At 40.1% G+C, this 21,550-nt stretch overlaps 2 protein-coding genes across 2 annotated transcripts in view; both read right to left on the bottom strand.

Annotated features, from left to right (window-relative positions):
* Positions 1 to 7,176, bottom strand: part of tent4a (terminal nucleotidyltransferase 4A) — a 28,569-nt gene extending 21,393 nt beyond the window's left edge. The window contains exon 1 of the mRNA XM_070556206.1: positions 6,177 to 7,176. Within this exon, the coding sequence (XP_070412307.1) occupies positions 6,177 to 6,958 (782 nt within the window). The 5' untranslated portion in view covers positions 6,959 to 7,176. The remainder of the gene's footprint in view (positions 1 to 6,176) is intronic.
* A 4,163-nt stretch (positions 7,177 to 11,339) lies between these two features.
* On the bottom strand, positions 11,340 to 20,966 carry srd5a1 (steroid-5-alpha-reductase, alpha polypeptide 1 (3-oxo-5 alpha-steroid delta 4-dehydrogenase alpha 1)). The gene is made up of 5 exons (XM_070556207.1): positions 20,507 to 20,966; positions 19,909 to 20,075; positions 16,667 to 16,768; positions 11,618 to 11,768; positions 11,340 to 11,538 (listed from the first exon to the last, which is right to left on the bottom strand). Exons 1-5 carry the CDS (start codon positions 20,815 to 20,817, stop codon positions 11,472 to 11,474), a joined length of 798 nt encoding a protein of 265 aa, XP_070412308.1. The 5' UTR covers positions 20,818 to 20,966; the 3' UTR covers positions 11,340 to 11,471.
* Positions 20,967 to 21,550: the final 584 nt, after the last annotated feature.

The raw sequence follows: 21,550 nt of genomic DNA, 5'->3' as shown, positions 1-21,550 counted from the left end.
CGTACTGATGTCATAACAAGTTGTCAAACATTAGTCCTTGACACAACTAGAACCAGATGTGATGAAGTCAGCTATGTGATTGACTCTGGTGTAAGAGCCATCAGGTATGATTTACATAAATAACCATGTCCATAGCATGTCTCAGCTCATCTTTATAAGGATTTGGTTCTACTTCACTACTACCGATTGACGTCTTTCTGCCTTTGCGTTCTGACAGTGTCCAAGTCTATGACATCACTACTGACAAGAGCTTCATAATGACTATGAGCTACGACAGTTAATTGAAAGCTCAGAACAACAAATTGGGCATATATTATGACTTTTTACTTAAGTTATAAAAGTTCTGAGTCTGACCCACAATTTACTCTAGTATAGCCGTGGCCTACGATAACCCACCAGACCATCTTTGAACGGATATATAGAATTAACAAAATAAATACAGAAAAAGGAGAATTTGTGAAGAAATAAAACAGATTTAATGAATGAATAACAACACATGTTCTTAGGGACTTTGTTACATCATCAGATTTATCACAGTGTTTCCCTTACACAGGCGCCCGCCATGGCTGAAATCCCAGCGCCACTACAAGATCCCAAATTTTATTGATTTTTTTTTTTGCGCCGTTTCCCGAAGAAGCAGTGGGAACTACTCCGTTGTTGCTTGTGATCACAGCCGGCAGGCAGCAAGGAGGAGGAGGAGGCAGGGCAGGGTGGTTACAGCCAGGGATGAGCCGGATACTCATTTCAGACGAGTATCCGGTACGCATAAAGCATTTTTGACGAATACGAGCATGAAATGAGCAAAATTCGTAAATATCTGTAATCATGCTGAAGGAAAATCCTCATTGGATAACTGACTGTCTTCATGCTCTGTGATTGGCCAGTCACATAGAGTGCCCGCCCCTCCCTACAAAACTGCAGCCGGGAGCTCAGTCTGTCCGGCCCATCCACGCACGCACGCGCGCGTGCACACACACAGACACGGATCTCTCTGTGCTTGCGTCACTATTGCTCACGTTTCTTCGGTACTCCCTAGGTTTTCTTCAGCTTGCCTCTTTTTCGGTTGAATATTTAAAGTTACTTTTATCATAGCGTACGTGGTGCATTTGACAAGACAGAGCTGAAAACGACTTGTGCATGCGTCGGTCACTGCCTGCGCTCCGGTCGGGTCTTTTTTTTACTATTATTTTAACTCTCTCTCTCTCTCTCTCTCTCTCTCTCTCTCTCTCTCTCTCTCTCTCTCTCTCTCTCTCTCTCTCTCTCTCTCTCTCTCTCTCTCTCTCTCTCTCTCTCTCTCTCTCTCTCTCTCTCTCTCTCTCTCTCTCTCTCTCTCTCTCTCTCTCTCTCTCTCTCTCTCTCTCTCTCTCTCTCTCTCTCTCTCTCTCTCTCTCTCACACACCTCAATCAACATTGTTTTGTTTAACTGTGTGTGGGAAAAATGCCAACAACGTTAGGAAAAAATCTGTTTAATCAAATTAAAATAAAAAAAATTAAAAAGTTTTGTCTGGTTCAAGTATTTTATATTTCCTAGTTCCTACTGCATGAGTTCAGATGTATTAATCCATGCACTTAAATATTAATGTTCTGGTTGAACATCTTAGGTGTGTTCTTGCTGTGTCTTTGTAAATCCATGCTTTCGTTCTTTTTTAAACACAGAAACAGTTTTGTTTACCTGTTTGTAGCTACGGTTTCGCCGACAACTGCCGGCTTCTTCAGGCTGACGCTGATGGTGGCGCGTCACTTCCTTCTCCGTTTATCTGCGGGCAGCAGAGGACGTTGTCGCCCTCTACTGCCCGCTCTCGTAACAGAACATTGCTTAAGAGAAAACCATATAATGGACTGGGACAGCACACGGATCATAACCACTGAACAACAAAAATACAAAAGATGGATCAAGGAAGCAATCGAGATAAGGAGACGTGGATGTGGGACCATGAACAGGGACGACGGAGTTTACACGCTGGACCACGCATGGGACTGCATCGTCGGAGAGGGGAGAGCGGGCAGTAGAGGGCGACAACGTCCTCTGCTGCCCGCAGATAAACGGAGAAGGAAGTGACGCGCCACCATCAGCGTCAGCCTGAAGAAGCCGGCAGTTGTCGGCGAAACCGTAGCTACAAACAGGTAAACAAAACTGTTTCTGTGTTTAAAAAAGAACGAAAGCATGGATTAATGTTCTGGTTTTACTGAAAAACTTGTTCTGTAATAGTTCCTTTACTATTGTCATCAAACATATTTTATCTCAATTCTGAGGCTGCTCTGTAAATAGTTTTCAAATAAACACACATAGCAACTTCTGATCAATCCATATCAATTTCAGATTTAAAATAATGTATTGATGTAAACCACACCCACTCATTTCCAAATAATAAATAAGAGGTGCATTCACCTGTGTATCTCCTTTGATCCGCATTAGTGATGTTTTCAGCACCAGAACAATGAAGCAAAGAAACAGACTCCTGAGTTTATGTTAATAATTTTATTTATTAGGTGCATCTGACCTGTTCTATTTTTCTCTGAAATGAGATCAAATCAGTGCTTCTATGGGTTGGCTCCTCTCTGCACTAGAAAAATTACTTTATTATAATGTTCATTGTAATGCTTCTTGATGTTCTTAACAAATAAATTAAATCAAAGATATTGGTCAATAATGCCAAATATGTAAATTTGTGTTTCAGTCATTTTTATACTGGCTTAAAAATACTTCATTAAGTCTAAGCAGGGGTGTAGAAGGTGTTTAATAGGGCCAGCCCAGTAATGATCCTGGACCAAAATAAAGGGGGCAGAAAGTCAAATAAAGGGGGGCGGAAGGAGATGGTTTTCCAGACGCCAAGAAAAATTAAATTGCCCCCCCCCCCCCCCCCCCCCCAAAGTGTGTCACTGAGAGTTTAAAACAAAAACTTTCTTTTGTACAAATATTGGTGTATTCACCTTTAATACTAGTTATTAAAATGCAACAGTTGCTGGATTGGTGCAAAGTGGAGTGCATCAAATAAAACAATATTAACGTAAAGGTGAGACGTGTCGTAATTCCCACCCCCCACCCACCACCACCACAGCTGGAAAAATTCCTAGGGGAAACACTGCATCATTACTATCTGAAATCTCAGAAATCTCATATTATGTTTGGGTCAAATCACTCACCCCTAATTCCATCAGTGACTTTCTGACAGGCTACAACCTATTTTGGCGGTTGGTGGGTTTGTGCCTTCTGCAGTTTGGACTCTGCCAAAAATTGTTTGCCAACAATCCTTTCTGTGGCATCATTACAACTGTGAGCAGCGAGTGTTTCAGTAACTACAAAGCAGATGGCCTCTTTGATACACCTTTCAATAATATTACTATTATATCAGTGTAAAGAACTGAAGGCAACTGCTGAAAACACTGAGCTCATGGCATTTAGGATGACGATTTACTCTAGTGTTGTCAAAAAAATCGATACCCAGATATAAATCGATACTAAAAGTGGTATCTAAATGAGATATTCCATCCCTGTGGTATCGATATTATGGACTATTATACACAGCCTTCTTCGAGTACACCGACACGCACGACAGCCAGATGCCTAAAGCAGCCTCCGCCTCCCAGACAAACAGAAGAAGACGCCGCATGGCTACATTACAAATTCCCACGCGAGTTGTCTCCGATCCAAGTTTTGTCTGCCAAATAAATAAACAAAAACATAAACAGCGAATTTGCGAGCCGCTTCACAGCCCAACTTAATTAGCATACCAAGTCCGACACGTAGTTGTATATTCACGCTTATGTGCTTAAAGGAAACTCCAGTTTATTGCAACCCGGACTTAATTTCTAGCATGCAGTACGTTTGTTTACTCACGCTGACAACTTTGGTGCTACGTGGATCCCCCGGGGTATTTAGATCCATCGGCGAATCACCGTCTGCGTATATCCATATAACGGGTGCGGACGGGCACCCATGGTGCAGCCTCGAAATAAGACATTATCTGCACCAAAACATCTCAATGTCGAAAGGTTTTGTTAGGAATCATTAACATGATTCCCCTGTTCGTTTGGAGCGAGTCTGGGATTTCTAGGCGTAAACAGACTAGCCGCGGCTAATCTAACCGGCGCTTTTAATGACGTCACTGGCGTGCGCCAATCTGTTTTTATTAAGATTACCGGTAGATGTACCTTTGTCCTACTGTGGAGAAATTCATTTTCTCCCTTTATTGACCAACAGAGTTGTTCAAAAGTACAGAACAAAACATATGGCATTACATCTTATGACAAAAATGCACCTTAAACAGAGTTTAAGCAGCAAAACATCACTCTGCAAATAGTGTATATATAGTGAGACAATTCATGACTTAAAGTGTTAACTTTCACCAGTTTTTGTATGCACATTTTAAAAAATGCTGATACTTGAAAGGTTTAAGCACTTAATACACTTAATTCTTAACATTTAATTTTTGCAATATAAATTGAGGAATGTTATTTTTTGAATAAACTTGTTCGATAAATTGGTGTTTTTAAATAGCATCGAAATCGAGTATCGAGTATTTTTTCAAGTATCGAATCGAGTTTGAAATTTTAGTATCGTGACAATCCTAATTTACTCCTACATGAATTTTCTCGTTATTAAAATCTGTGTAAGGCTTTCAACACCACAGCCAATGATGAGAAGAACAAACCAGAGTTCTTAGGACTGGACCAGCACCTGCCACAATACACTTTACAAGTGTCTAAGTGAAGACATATGGGCCATTCCCATCTGTACCGGGTCGGCCCGGGCCGGGTAGCGTAGGTTGTTTACATATCTGGGTGGCCTGGTATTTTTCCGGGCCAACCAAGGCTCATTCTGAGCCCTCTTCTCGAGGGGGTCTGCTTCAGGCCAACCAGGGCCAACACACCCACTGCTGACAGCAAATTCACACCTTCCATTAGAGCAAGCCTCTGATTGGTGGGTAGAATCAGCCCACATGGGCTTAAGACAAGGATGAGTGGAATCAACCGGGCCAGGCTGGGGCCGACTGGGGCTACCCGGCCCGGGCCGACCCAGTACAGATGGGAATGGCCCAATAGATGTCTGCAGCAAAGAGGCCCAGCAAGGAACTTGTTTAGGAATCAGCCATCTTCCTAAAATGTAACCTGTGTGCCTGGTGCTCTCGCCTGGTTCACGACACAACTGTGGATTCAAACCATATGCAACAAGAAGCATAATTTGCATGCAGCTGCTTTCCAACCAAAACACGCCATATGACAAAACTTCACCTAACCCTGTGCACAAACTTGAATTTGATGTAATCTCCACTTGTAACACATTACCTACTGGCAATATGTAAAAAACTAGTTTATTTTACTCAGCTGCTGATCAATACCTCATTTTGTGGAGCATTTCTTTATAAGAATACCGCTCCTTAAACATATTTATATATTTTACAAAGAATGAGATTTTTTTCCTGCATTTATTTTAGGTGCGCTCACATTTACCTTTACATAAATTTTAAAAGTGTTTTTTACTAGACAGTTTTAATTGCTACTAGTACTGACATTAATTACGGACTCAGAAATCATTGTTTATATGTTTTTATTTTGTTTTTTCCTCCCTTTTCCTCTAAAATGTAGTTATGAACATCGCAGCACTTCCGGTGTTGTACAGAAAAAGGTATCCCCGAAATGGAAACGTGTTTCTATGTTTTAAAAATGATCATATTATAAATAAAACTAGTTAAAGTCAGGATTACCGGTATATACGTCATTTAGGGGTTACTGCGCACTGTAAGGTAATAACAATGTATTACTGTTGTTTAAAGCGTTTCGGGGTCCTTAGTACGGCCATCTGTTTCCTGATCAAAAATAGGAAAAAAGTGCGTTTGCTGAATGCCCAATTTGCCATTAAATGTTCCCAACGTGTCCGTTTACCACAGTTGGGAAATTAAAATAAACACACTTAAAAAAACAGAACATGGTTTGTCACGGTTTTTTCCCCCTTTTACTGAATGATTTGAAATGTGCTGCCCACAACAGGGGTACCGTTTTAGGTACAACACCGGTCCTGTTCTAACACCCAAACGACATCGACCAGAACACGTAAAATGAAATAATACAAACCATCATTCACGTGTGTGTTCTCACGTTCCAAATTCTACTTTCATTCAACATTATTATCATTAAATCTGTAAGAGCCTGACAAAAATCGTAGTAGTTTAACTCACCCGAACAAGCCAGTATTGTATTTCCTCGTCTTCCAAGGTGTCCAAGTGTTCCCGCAGTTATCGTTAGTGCAGTTCGAAAGTAAATAATTGATTCCATAGGTGCTGGCCTTATTGTCACTTTTCCTCCGGCCCGGATGGTGATCGTGTGTCTGGTTAACAGGTACAGAGGGGGGTACCGGATGATGGTGTGTTTGCTCCAAATTTAAAGCTGGATGCTCATCTGGGTTAGGTTGCTGCTGATGGTGAAGGTTTACGTTACTGTCCACGCTGTCCCTCAAGCCCAAGAGCACGTTTCCGACGTTTTTGTTAAAGTTTCCCGTCACATTTCCACCCATAGTCCTTTCTAGTGAGCAGCTAGGACTATCTGTCCCGGATTCCTGGGAAGACGAGGAAGAGCAGGAGCCCGTTGTGGGGAGCAGGATTTTCGGCTCACCTGGATCCGCGATGTTTGCTGTCGTTAAAGAGTTTAAACCCTTTCCACTTGTACTACCACCGCTGTGTGGAGCACCGATCGTGATGCTGCTGTGATGGCCACTGCCCTTACTCAGGCTGCCTGTAACGCTACCGTTGCTGCTGCAAAAGCTCGATGCAACTGCGCTCGCCACATTTTTTAAAACATCCAGCGCAGCGTAGCTACCGACGCACCGGTTGTGGTTTTGATTGTGGAGCTGTTGTTGAGCAGAGAGCGCCCGTATTCCCTGAGAGGTCTCCCAGACGTGCATCCATAAGGCGTTTGCAGGTCCTTTCTGTTCGGGCTGAATCCAAGCTACCCTCGGATCCATTCAACTTCTCTCTGGTAGCCCCCTCCCCAACAAGTACTTCTCTTTAGCGAACCCGTCGTGATTCCGCGTCTTTCCCTGGACCGTTCGAGGTTCGCTACGCTATTCGGGGTTACGAAAATCGGTACAAATTACACATTTAACCGGTTAAGAACCATTAATTTACTGCTTCTCTTTACGCCGCTAGGCTGCAAGAAAGCTAAGGGAATATGGCGTTTCCTCTTCCAAACCACGCGCATGCGCAGTACTGAGGTTGTTTTTTTTAAATGATGACTGCGTCCCCTCACATCCACCCACTCGTTTTCTCCAGAGCCGGGGCACGTTAACGATTTCACACTCGATTAAAGCAAATAACATAAATATAAAACCAGGAAGCACGTAAAAGACCGGGCATCAATAACGAACAAGGAGCTCGATGTTCAGGGATCTTTACGGATAAAATAAGCCTGAAAAATAAAAGAGGATTTGTTCAAAGGGGATCCCCCATCCGCGCACCGTCACAGTCCTCCATCTGTCCAGTGGCATCCTCGCAGCTAGAAGGTACGAGTAGATTTAACCGCAATTAAACGGGCGCAATATGGACATTAACAAAAGTTGTCTTTTTTTCTGTGATTACTTCATTCACTTAAAATAGTAAAACCATGAAAACACTGCCGGTTCTGTTCATATACCAAACAAAAGATTAAAATACATAATGCAGTTTAAAGCACTAGACTAAAACGCATTAATAGAACAAATAATAATAATAATAATAATAATAATAATAATAATAATAATAATAATAAACGACTCTATATGTTTCAGTATATTATTGCAGTGATATTCAAGGAGCCACGTACAGCAGGTGGGATGGATCATTCCAGACTGTTTGCTGCTCCGATCCCAGGAATAGTAATCTCTCAACACTTAAAGCTGAACGATGGAGAAGCGATGGGCTACATGAAGCATAACTGGTCGTTCTGGGATTAAAATGCATGTAAAGAAGAAGGTGAGGAAGATGATGTCTTGCATAATGTTCAGGACCAATCTCTGCTCCTCAAGTACACCATGTGACCAAGGCAAGAAACCCCCTCCAACTGTGTGCCAGACAGGATTTTTACTGCCTTTACAACACAGCTGCCCACTGTTATAATATTAATAACAATAATACGTTCAATCACATTTATCTGTGAAACACCAGATTAGGAATGGTTCTTACATCCTGGTCAGATTTGCTTCTCAGTTAGTTTTACAGACTCATCACACACATTCTGAGAGCACACACACACACACACACACACACACACACACACACACACACACACACACACAGGGACGAAGCTAAATAACTCATCGCCATGCCCACAGGCACAACAGTTACAGCAGAAAGAAGAAGCAGTTGTCTGAGATTGCATGTGGCTTGAATAGCAATGAGGCTGCAGTAGGTTCCAGATGCTTAAACCATGTTAGTCACAAATTATTAACTAATACATACACGTGTGTGTGCTGACACGTTAGCAACTAGTTAACACATTATACAGCTAGTTAGGTATCCAGCATGCAGAACGCTGTTACAGAGCATCAGGAGAACATTCTGAAACTAGAACAGCAGATCTCACTGAATTTGTGTCAGAATGATTTGGCTGCTTCACGCCTGAGCGCAAACAACCAAACAGATGTTCAGACCTGACGATTCAGGCACGCTGATGAGAAAGTGTCATAGGCAGGGAAATATTTTAATTCAATTGATGAGATCATTAAAAACTGCTTAAATATCATTTTCAAAAACTGCTGGACATTTATCTCCATCATCTAATATTAGTTCAGTAACTAATTTCCAAATTTATTATTTTATTTATTTAAACATTTGTGTGTATTTCTTAATATTGAAAGCACCAGACTATGTAGCAATTTATTGCAAATATTTTTTCAAATATTTAATGATGAATACACAGATGAAAAATAGTAAACATTTTGACAAAAAGGACTTTCTCTGGCACCAATTTTGGGAAATTTTGTAACAAACTAAAGACAAATCAATGCAAGAAAAAGGATCAACTGTTGTCTTCATAGGAGAAAAAAAACTATGTACACATTATTTCAGTAAAAATAGGAAACTTTGGTTTATATTTTACCCACTCATATATAACAAATAAATGATAAACCATTTGAACATCTGGTTTTGTAAAGAAAGTTCAGCTCTAACAATAGATTTATTGGCAGATACCAGAGAAAAAACAACCATCACGCAAAAATCTAAATTTTGTTTTTCTCCCTTTTTTATATCATATCTTTCTTCTTGAACATTTTTAGCCCAATTCATCTTCTTCACTTTTATAAACTTGCCTTAAGGAGGCTTTCTAAGCTATTATGCACATTTCTGAACAGATTTTAACAATAAAACATACAGCTGTCAAATGTAAACAACCTCATATTAAAGGTTTGCATTAAATAAATTATATTATGGTGGTTTTTGAGCGACCCATCATCAGTTTAGTTTAGGTGTGAGATGGAAAACTAACTGCCGTTTCTTTACCATTATAGTGGATAAAACTGAATATATTGTTAGTCATTTACAGCCTGAACTATTTTATACAGATTTATAGTGAGAGGTCCCGGGTTCAAATCCCGGACAAGACCCCATTTATGTTACATCCTGACATGAGGTGTTAAAATGTGAAGGAGGGGGTACCAAAATAAACATGACAGTGGGTTTAACTGTCATTGAAAGGTTCTTAAAACAAGTGAGCAAACAGATGGAGGGCATTATAAAATTAATGCCAAACAAAATACTCTCAAAAATGTTAACATTAAAGACAACTTATCAACAATTAAAGCACCTGGTTAAAACTTGGTTAAGTTTTATAAAAACTGAAGGTGTTTCAAAACATGACTGAGTTGATAAAAGTCTTAAAATCAGAACATAGTTAACCTTTAAAATACCAAAACCAGACAGAATTAAGTTCACAAGTCAGTCAACTACATTGACATCAGAGGAATTACCCTCACTACAAGATCCATCTGGATCAGCTCAGAGATTGAACCATTTATATTAAAAACTCAGTTAAACTTAACATAGTTAAACTCATCAAATCGGGGGGGGGGGGGGTAAAACAAACCGAGGCCTGGAGGACAGCAGAACCGCTGCACTACTGCCTCCCAGACACACACAGCCTTTTATCCCAGGTGTGGCTCATTAGAGGGAATCAGGTCAGCTGTGCTCATCAGCAGCCTGGAGGAGAAGAGGAGGAAGGGCGGTGTCTGGCTGATCATCGGGGCTGGGTGATCCTGGCTCCTGGATTACCAGACGCCAGGCTGGTGGCAATAATACTTAGCATTTACAAAAAGGAATCCTTTGCCATCTGCCAGAAGATGAAAAGTATTATAGTCAAGTGGCAGCCTCTGTAAATACTGGTAGTGTAATATAGTGATGCAATTAAATGGGCTGTGGATAGAGAGGATAGAGGTAAGAACACAGACAGCAGGGATTTGGAACATGAAGGATGTTGCTCTACGTAGCCTCCTGTGACACAGCCATCAAGTTAAATCACTCAGACGCAGCACTTATTTTATTTATTGATGACACCACAGCTAAACACACATTTGTTTAAACATAGTACCCTTCTTAAAACAGACAAGACCATGGTTACTGCTGGTGTTGGAAAATAACTGGAAAAGAGAGAAATGAGGAGTCGTATGCAGAAACACCCGAACCTTTGACGTTCTTGGCTCACTGTTATTTAGTGTTGTATGTAAACTCGCTCGGGCTTTATTTCATAATTAATTAAAAAAAAACAATAAAATAATAATAAAAATAAAAAACTGAGAAACATTAAAGTTAAGGCAGTTGATCGCAAAGAAAAAGAAGCCAATATTCAGGAAAAGTCTTTACTCACACTGACATGTCATGACTCATGATAGTTGACCACAAAGCGATCCAACATAAAAAAACAACAAGACACAGATCAATACAAACATTTCTGTCTTTTCAATCATCACCATCCGTTCATTGTTAGTAGTGATACAGCTCGAGGTATGGTCCAAGTTCTCTGTAACACTTTTCCTTAGAGTTTCTCAAAAAGCCAAACAGAAGCGATGGGTTCAGGCAACCCTCTCATCCCTTTGTTTAATGCGTGGCTGAGTTACTGAGCACCGAGCTTGATCGCTGGCTGAGCAGTTTCCGTGTATCTCCTGGGTCAGAGACAGGCCCGATACAACCTCAGGTTTTTTACAGTTCCTCTTTTGTTCCAATATGGTTCCCCTAACAGGTGTTTGAAGATGGTGACTTCAGCAAAAACATCCCAAAAGAGAGCAGGAAATGTGGCCCACCATAATTTAGGGTCCCTTGTCTGTTTTATCTAAACTGCTCAAAGGTTTTCTAGAGTAATGACACACCCTGACTCTAACCATATGAAAATGCTGAATGTAGCATAATTCAATTGTAAATATGTAAGAAAGTGATGAAAAACAGAAAGTGTTTTCATCTTGGGCGCTGTAAACAAAAACAGCACCAGTTCTTTTCTCCTCCCGGGGGTTTCTAGATCACAAACGGAATCAGTGCCTTCCTGCTTTTAGGATAGTCCTCAAACTTATTGATGTACCATCTACAAAACAAGAAAAGCAAAGACAGTTAAAAGTGTACCCTCCCAATGAAAACCAACATGTGTGTGTTGGTATTCTTACTTGTGGTGAGCCATAGCCCTACTGGTGAGGACCACTGTGGTAAAGATGGCGAAAGCTGAACTGTGAATGGAGTGGGCGGCCAGAGCAAAGCCAGCCCACTCCGTTATCTCTCCCAGGAAGTTGGCCCCAGAGACATACTGAAACATTCCACCTATGAGGAGACAGATCAAGACTCAGAACCGGTCTGCTTAGCCCTGCGTGTCTTCAGCAAAGCAGGTGCACCTTGAGATTGTTGATTGAACTTTATTTTAAAAAGCTACCCGGTACAACAAACTTGAAGTTTTCGATGAAGCCTTGTTGATACATGTTATCTAGAAGAATATGAAGAAGAGTTTTGCTTTTATCAGCCAGCAATCTTGTATTTTACATCTCATTAAGTGTATCAGGACTGCTTCATTTTAACGATTACATATAAAAAAAAATAAAAAATTCATTGATCTATCTGTAATAGGGATGTCTAGATACAGACTCGAGTCATGAAAGAACTATCAATACCAAGCCTCTATCGAAGAGTTTTATGAGTTAGCTGTTTTTAAATTAGTGTAGCCATTGCTGTCTATGTATAAGTATGAGGAGTCAACTAAATCCTTTTATTTTAATTTCTGTAAAGAATTACAGTTCAGCGAGGCAGAATATCTTCACAGATTACAGGGTTTGTGTAGTTATGCCTGTAAACAGGTGTTTTCTGATGACCAGACTGCTTTAAAGGTTACAGATCGTGCTATTTTAAACCTTTGAGAGTAAATGTAGGCACAGTATATGATAAAATAGTTATTTTTGTAACCGGAAATGAAACGCTTGGATTCAGTCAAACCCCACCTCCACCCGTGTGAGCTCCACCCATTTATGGCCAATTTACCACAGAGACTTTTAAGATGCTGATGGACATTTCAGATTGGTAATTTAAAAGCTATTATATATTTTTATAGCCTATTGTACAGACAATATAAAAAAATTGTTCAAACATGATTAAACATCACGTCTGATCAACAGTTGTAGAAACAGGATATAAATGTATGTTGTAATAAAGCCCAACTTATACTTCTCCGTCTGTGTCAGCGTAGACACACGCAACGCCATTATGCGTCGGCGCAAGGGCTCTCCGACAGGGCTTTTCACTAGCCATCGAAGGTGACGGAGAACACAAGCTTGTGATTGGTCAGGGCGCTGCTTCCTGTAAATTCATCAACAGCACCATAGGGAGCTTAAGTCACGCCCCTCTACTTTTGGACCATGGGTCCCTGGAAGAACGAAAAATGAATGCAAGTCAACGGGGTTAAAAACACTATTTTCTAATTCTGCTTGTTTTGTGCCATGGATTTCACGTATGTCTGTGAATTTTAAAGACACATTTTGATACCAAGAACGTGCTTATTTTCGAATGGGGGAAACACTATTTTAGGTTTTTTGTGAAAATAAGTCCAGGACTACAAATGCGTTTCACGAAAGTGACGTCATCGAACCAGACACGGAGAAAATAGAGGGAAAAAGGCTGCAAGTTCAGCAAACTTCCCACAGGAGGAAAGAACCACTATAAATCTGGTCATTTGGTAAGTAGCAGCTACGTTAGGGGAGAGATTATGTGGTGACGTCACATATGCGACGTGCCGATTTCTGGTGTGTAGTCATGCTAATTACAAACTTTTACAAGCTGATAAATCTCAAAGTACGTGACAGGCGTGGTTGAAACACCCATCAATACTTTTCATTTATATTGCAGTACAACATATGTGCGATCCAGAGTTTAGGGCAAAGCGGGTTAGAAAATTACGTTTTTAGCCCCGTTGACTTGCATTCTTGTTTTCATTCTTCCGTGGACCCAAGAACCGACCGGAAGAGGAGGAGGCTTAGGCTCCCTATTGCCCCACCAAAAAGTAAAAAGATATTTAGCGGCAGACCCGGAACAATGAAAAAAGTCAGAAAATATGAAAGTTCATTCACCCGTGACTGAAGGATTACAAAATACAGAGCAAACATTTTATTCGTGGACCGAAATGTCGGGAAACATGGGTTTAGCGATGGCGACCGCATGAAGAGGTGGAGGAGAATGAAGGACAAATTCTTGGGCGCCCAGCGACCTCCCTATATCCCGTCTTGGTTTGAGAGGTGCCTGATGGCAGTATATTCTAGCTTCAGCTTTGCTACTATAAATGCCAAAATCCTCCGCAGGGTGCTGTGGCAAATCCCGTTTTGCAAACGCTATGGTCTTAAAAAACAACAACATTAGTTATAGCTTATTTTTTCTTTTGTTGCTGCCAGTTAAAGGAACTGCGCCTCAGCCTCTTGGTTTATTTCATCTTAATATTATACTCTCTAGAACAGGGGTGTCAAACTCATTTTAGCTCAGGGGCCACATTGAGGGAAATCTAGTCCCAAGTGGGCCGGACCGATAAATTAAAAACAACTTCAGATTGTTTTCTTTGTTTTAATACAATCCATATAAAACAAAGCTGGAGCCTGAGGACAGTGTATCCAAAATAGTACAACACCTGAAGTGTACTTGAAAATTTGAAAAACATTAAAAAATCAATAAATGAAAAAAAAAAAAACATTCCTTAGTGATTCAAAGAGCTTACAGATCACATGGCTAGATCAGTTTCATGCAGCACTTAAAGTATATTTGACTCATTTTACTTTACATCTTTTAGCTTTCACCAGCACATCAACATCAGAAGTCACATCCTGAGTGGCGGCCAACTTCAGGATGTGATTCAAGTTCTTGTGTGAGCCTTGAGCGCAGCTTTGTTTTATTTATACTCGTTACAGAGAAAACTTGCTCACAAAGATACGTTTATTTTCACTCTACATTGTAAAGTAGGGCTGTCGCAGTTGAGGAATTCCCCCTGCTGTGAGTCAGGGCAGCTCAATATTGTGGTGTGTGATATTATTGCACCCCGTTTTTATTTATGTACTTAGCAAATTTGTTTGTTAATTACTAAACTCATGGCAACATTTCCTTAGAAACATTGTGCTTACACATTAAAAAAATGTTAAAAAAAATGCATGGCCATTTTTAACACTTTATTGAATGCAGATCAAAGGGCAGTAATGGCACTCTCTGACTGAACTTAAAAACAACATTCAGGAGGTTTAACTTTGAAATGCAAATTTGGCTGCAACATCTAACAGAAATAAAAAAGTGCCCATTTTGTTTTGTAGTTTAAAATAAAGTATACAGAATGAGATGTCCCAGGAACTGTCATTTCACTTTCACACACAAGAATAACTGTGATTTATAACTCGGTCATGTCCTTGTTTTGCGCAAGGAAAACCAGCATGTTAACCTTATGCGGTTTGAGAGAGGATCTGAGAGGGGTGACAACATTTCCAGCGACACTAAAAACCCTCTCGGATGGTGCGCTTGTTGCGCAAATACACATGTACTTACGTGCGACTTTGGAGAGCAATGGAAATCTCCCATGGTTGTTGCGCCGCCATGTCAGAGGGTTTTCATTAGGGTCAATGGGTTCCTCCTGCAGGTAGCGAGTGAGCTCCAGCTCGGCTCTAACTCTCTTCGGGACGTTTGCAGAAGACGTGCTTGTCCGTGACTTCAGCAGGTCTCCAAGTGTTTTTTTTTCTTTGCCGCTGGTGGCAGCACTGCCTGCTCCAAGGTCTCTGGCTGGGCTGCAGCTGACGCACTGACACCGCTCCCTCCATCTTCCATGTGTACTATCTCCTCGATCAGCGCGGACGTTACCTCTCAGCATGCGCTGTCGTGAGATTTAATCAAGTGCGGTAATGGCGGTGGCACGTCATGCAGCGCGGTGGGTTTCTTAGTATCGCGATATGTTCTTCTTGCGGTTACCGCGACAGCCCTATTGTAAAGTATGAAAATAAATTTTACACAACCATCTTGCGGGCCAGATTTAACCCGCTTGCGGGCCGGATCCGGCCCACGGGCCGCAAGTTTGACACCCCTGCTCTAGAAGTAGAGTTTGCTGGGCTGTGTTAGTTTTATTGCTATTAGGATTTCCAGCCCATGATTTTGTTATTTTCAAATGTTGTAATAAAAACCATTTTCTTTACACAAGTTCCTTCTTGCCTTCCTGTTTTGCCCTCCCCGAAGAAGAAGGTAAAACGTAACATCCATTCACCATACTTGTTGCAGAAGATCAATCTGTTACTGATGTTTATTTGCGGAGAGAAGTGGTTCTTTGCTGCCCTTCTTGGCCTCAGGTCATCTTCCAAAAGTCTTCGCCTCACTGTGCGTGCAGATGCGCTCACACCTGCCTGCTGCCATTCCTGAGCAAGCTCTGCACTGGTGGCACTCCGATCCCGCAGCTGAATCCTCGTTAGGAGACGATCCTGGCGCTTGCTGGACTTTCTTGGATGGCTTGAAGCCTTCTTAGCAAGAATTGAACATCTTTCTTTGAAGTTCTTGATGATCCTTTAAATTGTTGATTTAGGTGCAATCCTAGTAGCCACAATACCCTTGCCTGTGGCCATTTTTATGCAACGCAATGATGGCTGCACGCATTTCTTTGCAGGTCACCATGGTTAACAATGGAAGAACACTGATGTCAAGCATCACCCTCCATTTAACATGTCAAGTCTGCCATTCTAACCCAATCAGCCTGACGTAATGATCTCCAGCCTTGCGCTCGTCAACATTCTCACCTGAGTTAACAAGACCATTACTGAATTGATCTCAGCAGGTCCTTTAATGACAGCAATAAAATGCAGTGGTAAGTTTTTTGGGGGCATTAAGTTCATTTCCGTGTCAAAGAAGGACCATGCAATTCATCTGAGCACTCTTCATAACATTCTGGAGTATATGCAAATTGCTACTATAAAAGCTTAAGCAGCAACTTTTCCAATTTCCCATATTTGTTTAATTAAAATTTTTGACCACAACTTTACATCCGGAAGTGTGTTATTAATGTTTTTCTTCCATTGCACAAAATCATCTATTCACTCACCAAGATTTATCTCATTGGTCTCTCAAAACAGTTTGGCTGGAATAAGAAATTCTTAATGAATGTCCTAATTTATGTAAATACAATTCTTATGGGCTGTGGATGTACAGGACAAAGGGAGAAGAAGCCTTACCTCTGGGAATCTTGTAGCCAGTCTCACCGGGCTTCCTCAGGTTCCTCAAGATGTGGTCTGAGTGTATATTCATGAGCCAACCAACCAACCAAAGGCAAGAGCCTGGAGACAGATCCGAGCTTGATTTTACACATTAAAGACAAGTGAAGCTTAAAGAAGGTTCATTTTAATGTTGTGATATTGTGTTTGAGGTTATAACTGACCTACTGCAAAGCTAATTTACCTTCATGTATGAATGATTACTTTAATTAGGGAAACAATACATATCTTCTCACTTGTCTGGGGTTGTGTTCTTTATTTCCACTATTTAACTGTCATAATAATAAGAGGACAGATGCTTTTTAACCTCACATCCACATTTTAAATGGTTCACTTTTGTAACGGTATGAAATGACTGTTTTCCACCAAAAGTCATCTTCCCCCTCTCCTCTGACACAGGACTAGTCTGCATGAGATTTGGCCTCAAGGTCTCATGCATTTGCTATAAACTGCTTCTTTCCAGCCCAACAGAAGAATGAAGAATGGACTCTCTCCTTTTAATAAATCAAAGAACTCTATTTTAATAAAGCTAATCAAACAAGGTGTTAGTCAATAATAAGATGTGACCAATCTGTGAAATCAAAATATTAATTACTTTATTATAATCCTATAGAATACAATAAGTAATATGACTTTAAATGTTTCCACTAGGACTGATCTCACGTAACGTTAAGACATGACACATTACTTCACTGATCCAATCAGAATCTGCCAGATCTGACGGAGGCGTGGTTTTGGTGGTGCTTGGTAAATCTGTCAACTTTTCATTTGACCATAAACCAAAACATCTGAAGTATAAAACTATGCCCACGTCATCTCTAACACCAGTTCAAAGCGTTCTAGAGAAGTTGTCGGAGTGGCCAATCCGTAACTCTCCTCTTCAGCCGAAAGAACCAACGACAAGCAGGATAAACCTGTTGCTGTTCCAACTGCTGTAACGGTTCCTTTCAGAATAAAAGCTGAACCATCACGACCCAGGTTTGGGTCTCACTAGATGCCAACAAAATTGTGGTGACCCGAGAGTATCTCAAGACTTGTGGTCGGCTGCCGTGGCTGTTTCTACAGGCTTCGGCTCCACAAGGTCAAGCTGGACCTCTACACCTCCTGATCTAGACGGGGACTTCCACTAAGGGTATGTAGACCGACAGGATGGTGTCTAATGTGTTTATGAATCTCCTAACCAAAACTTAGAGCAAAAACATCACCTTCAGTTCCCATCAGAACTAATCGCTTCTTCGGATTTGATGGTTCTGAGCAACATTCCACACCACACCATTCTCTGTCTCATTCACCTTAGTTACACCATACAATTAGTGTTAAAGTCAGTCTAGTTTAATTTGTTTAGTAATGAATCTTTAAACTTTTAAACTTGACTCTCTCTCTTCTGTTGTCTCTGAGTGAATATGAAGCTGTTATCTAATCTCTGCAATAAAAAGTTCCAATCTGCTGGTTAAAATAACCCAACAGATCCATAAGGTTGATTTCATATTTGCTATGGAATCTTTTGTCTTATGGCTTATTAATTAACATGTAATTTAAATCATTACACTTTTTAATGTAGATCTTAACACTGGAACCTGTATCCTATGCCTTTGACCTGAGAACTCTTTTAGAGGGCTCACCAACAGATGTAAGAAGGGTCTAGCTTTGCACCATGCAGAAATAAAAGACATTAATTATGAAGACAAATGTGTGGGTTTATGTTCAGGTTACAATAAAAGTCAGTTGCAGTATGTCAGTAGGCCTTTACTTAAGGCACCAAAATCAATATTTAGATTAATATTCACAATTGCTCCTACGCTGTTTATACTGGTTTTTAATGTTGGGCTGCACGATATTAGGAAAACATGCGACGCACGAAAACAGATTAATATTGCAATGACGATATGACTTGCAATAAATAAACAAAAGCTTAACTCAAGAGCAAAAAAATAAATAAAAAAGAAAGGAATTACAAAATTTAGAAATGACTAAAAAACATAAAAGTGGGAAAAGCAAAATTTGTGATCAAAAGATGAGAGGAAAGGGAAAAAGAAAATGAACAAGGAAAGGCTATCAGTGGATCCCGGGAAAAGCAGAATCCGGAGAAAGAGCAGAACGAAGCTAACAGGTGTTTGCTAGCCATCTAGATCAAGTGCTGTCCGCCTAGGGGGTGGGCATCTAACCTATAAGAACCCACCTGATTGGCTAATGGGTGAAGAGCTTCAAGCTTCCATTTGATTAACAAAATGCACCATGTGTAGCAGACCTTTGAGCTGATCATTTGTTGTTGTTTTTTTCTGTTCTTTGAAATTAGCATACTGTGAATGCCGATGTTGCGATGACGATACATTTGCGATGTATTGCGCAGCCCTATTTTAAAGAGTAAAAAATACATTTAAATAGCAGGTCCTGCGTTCTTTAAAGATGTTGAAAATAACATTAGGCATAATCACAAGCAATAATGCAAGCTATTGTCAAAGACTGACACCAAAGCGTTAATTCATTTAGCTAAATCCACTGAGCTATTTTTGGCTTTCCTATGGTCAGCTGACTGTCCTTGAGACTATAAAATGTAATCAGTTCGAACCAATGATTACTTTCACAGATTCTTATTAATATCTTCCCAGTAGTTTTGGTGATACTTTAGACAAACACAAACAGAATATTATGGTGATTAAGAGATATGCACGGTAGCTGCCGCAGACACCCCAAAACACAAATCCCATTCTCAGCCTTGAAAGACAACAATCTGTTATTTTTCATCCATCAGTATTCATTTAGCCTCCAGTCTTGATCTAAAATAACTCTTAATCTAAACTGCGATGTTTATAAAACTTGTGTTGAAATTTGTCTTGGTTTGGTCCTCTAGACGTCCTCAGATATGACAATATCAAATCAAATAAAAATGATTGAAAACATTTAACATGATTTAAAATGATTGAACCATTTAACATAAACCCTGTCTACTTTCTTTCTAACTAGGTGACCATTTTAACATTACATATTTGCACTGGAATTAGCCAAACTAATAATAAATGATGTAAAAATGAAATACTGATGAATTTTGTGCTAATCGCCAGATGAGTGGAGCCAAAGAGTTAGGAACAACTTTTAAAGCAAACCTTTTATTTTAAGAAGCTGATCTTCTTGACACATCAAACGACATAACAACAACAACAACATGAATTCCTAATTTTAGGGAGCAGGTGATGAACACCTACCTGCGATGAAGCATGGATGAGAGACCCAGTAAGCAGGATACTCAGCATAATGGCTCAGGTATCTGATCTGCATGTAGCCATTATAGATGCAGAAAACAAATGCCAAGGCAAAGGAGGCAAACGGAGTCGGTTTTCCTCCTCGAATTAAAAATGGGTAAATGAGGGTTCTGCAAAAGAGTGTTTGATAGATAATCAAAAGCACAATCATGTCAATAATTGCAAATCCTTGTAAAAGTGAAATCAAGATAAAACAAACATAAACAAAAGAATAATATTTTTATAAAACTGTCCAGATACATTTAATCCAGTCTAGGTCAGATTACATCGTGTGTTCATATATTTGTTTACAGGACTGTTCCTAAGGGTGATAGTCAGATCCATATGCAGAGTTAAAGCAGAGAGATTTAGTTCGTCAGGCTACATGCCACTTATGACACATTAATGCACCCGTTTATATATGTTTTATACATTCAGATTATACAATAAAATACTATTTATTCTAATGTCTTGCGTGAATATTTGTGAGAAAAAACGTTAAATAGCCCATCAGTAAGTCAGCTGAGCTATGGAGGACAGACTTGTATCCTTTGGAGTATACCTCTGAAAATAGTGGCACAAAAACATGGCGATGAGGAGCTGGTTTGGTAACAGAGACGTTTTAGCGGAGGATGTCCACAAAACCAAAGCCAAAGGCAGGAAGAGCGACGGCATCTCCTGAATGAACCAGGCGAACTTCACGTTGACGGGAAATCCATATACACTCGAGGCATAACGCCCATACGGGACGTTTTGGAAAAGTAAACTAAAGAAAGTGCAGACTGCCATAAAAACCATAAAGTACGCCATTAAATCCAAAATGTAAAGTTCATCCTCCTGCGAGGAGAAGAGCCGGGAAAGAAGAGAGTCCATAGCGAGTGGACAGGTTTTCCTGTCAAACCGAAAACCTAAATAACGCTAATGGCAGGCAGCTAGCTTATGAAAAAGTACACACAACATCCGGCACGAGGCTGATTTGACCAATCACAGTTTGAACCACTAAACGACAAACCAATCAGAACACTCTATTCCGTATATGTCGGTTTAGGATTTTTTACTCAAATTTGCATATTCAGCCAGTTACGCGTAAAAAAACAAACAAAAAGACATTTCTCTGGTCTTTTGGGGGTTGAAATAGCTTTAAATTTTGTTTGTATTTTCAAGAGTTTCACTACATAAGCTTTACACGTTTAGCCTTCAAACATCGTAAATATACTCCTTTTCTTTGCCATTATTTTTATTACCAGTATTGTTGTTGTTAAAGTTCTACATTTTGAATTAATCTACTTATTTGCATTTAAACTACAAAGAAGAAGAAGAAAAAAATATCATTTCTATTGCGCCTCTCAAGATAAAAATCACGAGGCGCTTCGCAAAAAATAGTAAATATATTAAAAAGCATTTAGAAAATGTTTTAAAAATATATAGGCAATTGGGATTTAAAAGAAAAAATGTTAAGAAAGAGAGAGTGAAGAGGAAAGAGGGAAATCAGTGGATCCTGGGGAAGGTGGAATAGGTGGGGAGAGCAGAATAAAGAAAATCGAATCTCACTCAGAACAAATTCCAGATAATAAAAAATAAAGATTAAATCTGCTTAATTTTTTTT

This window comes from Nothobranchius furzeri, chromosome 11 (assembly GCF_043380555.1).
Source record: "Nothobranchius furzeri strain GRZ-AD chromosome 11, NfurGRZ-RIMD1, whole genome shotgun sequence".
Taxonomy (NCBI): Eukaryota; Metazoa; Chordata; class Actinopteri; order Cyprinodontiformes; family Nothobranchiidae; genus Nothobranchius; species Nothobranchius furzeri.
Note: the sequence above shows the minus strand (reverse complement) of the source record. Positions and strands in the feature narration are given on the sequence as shown.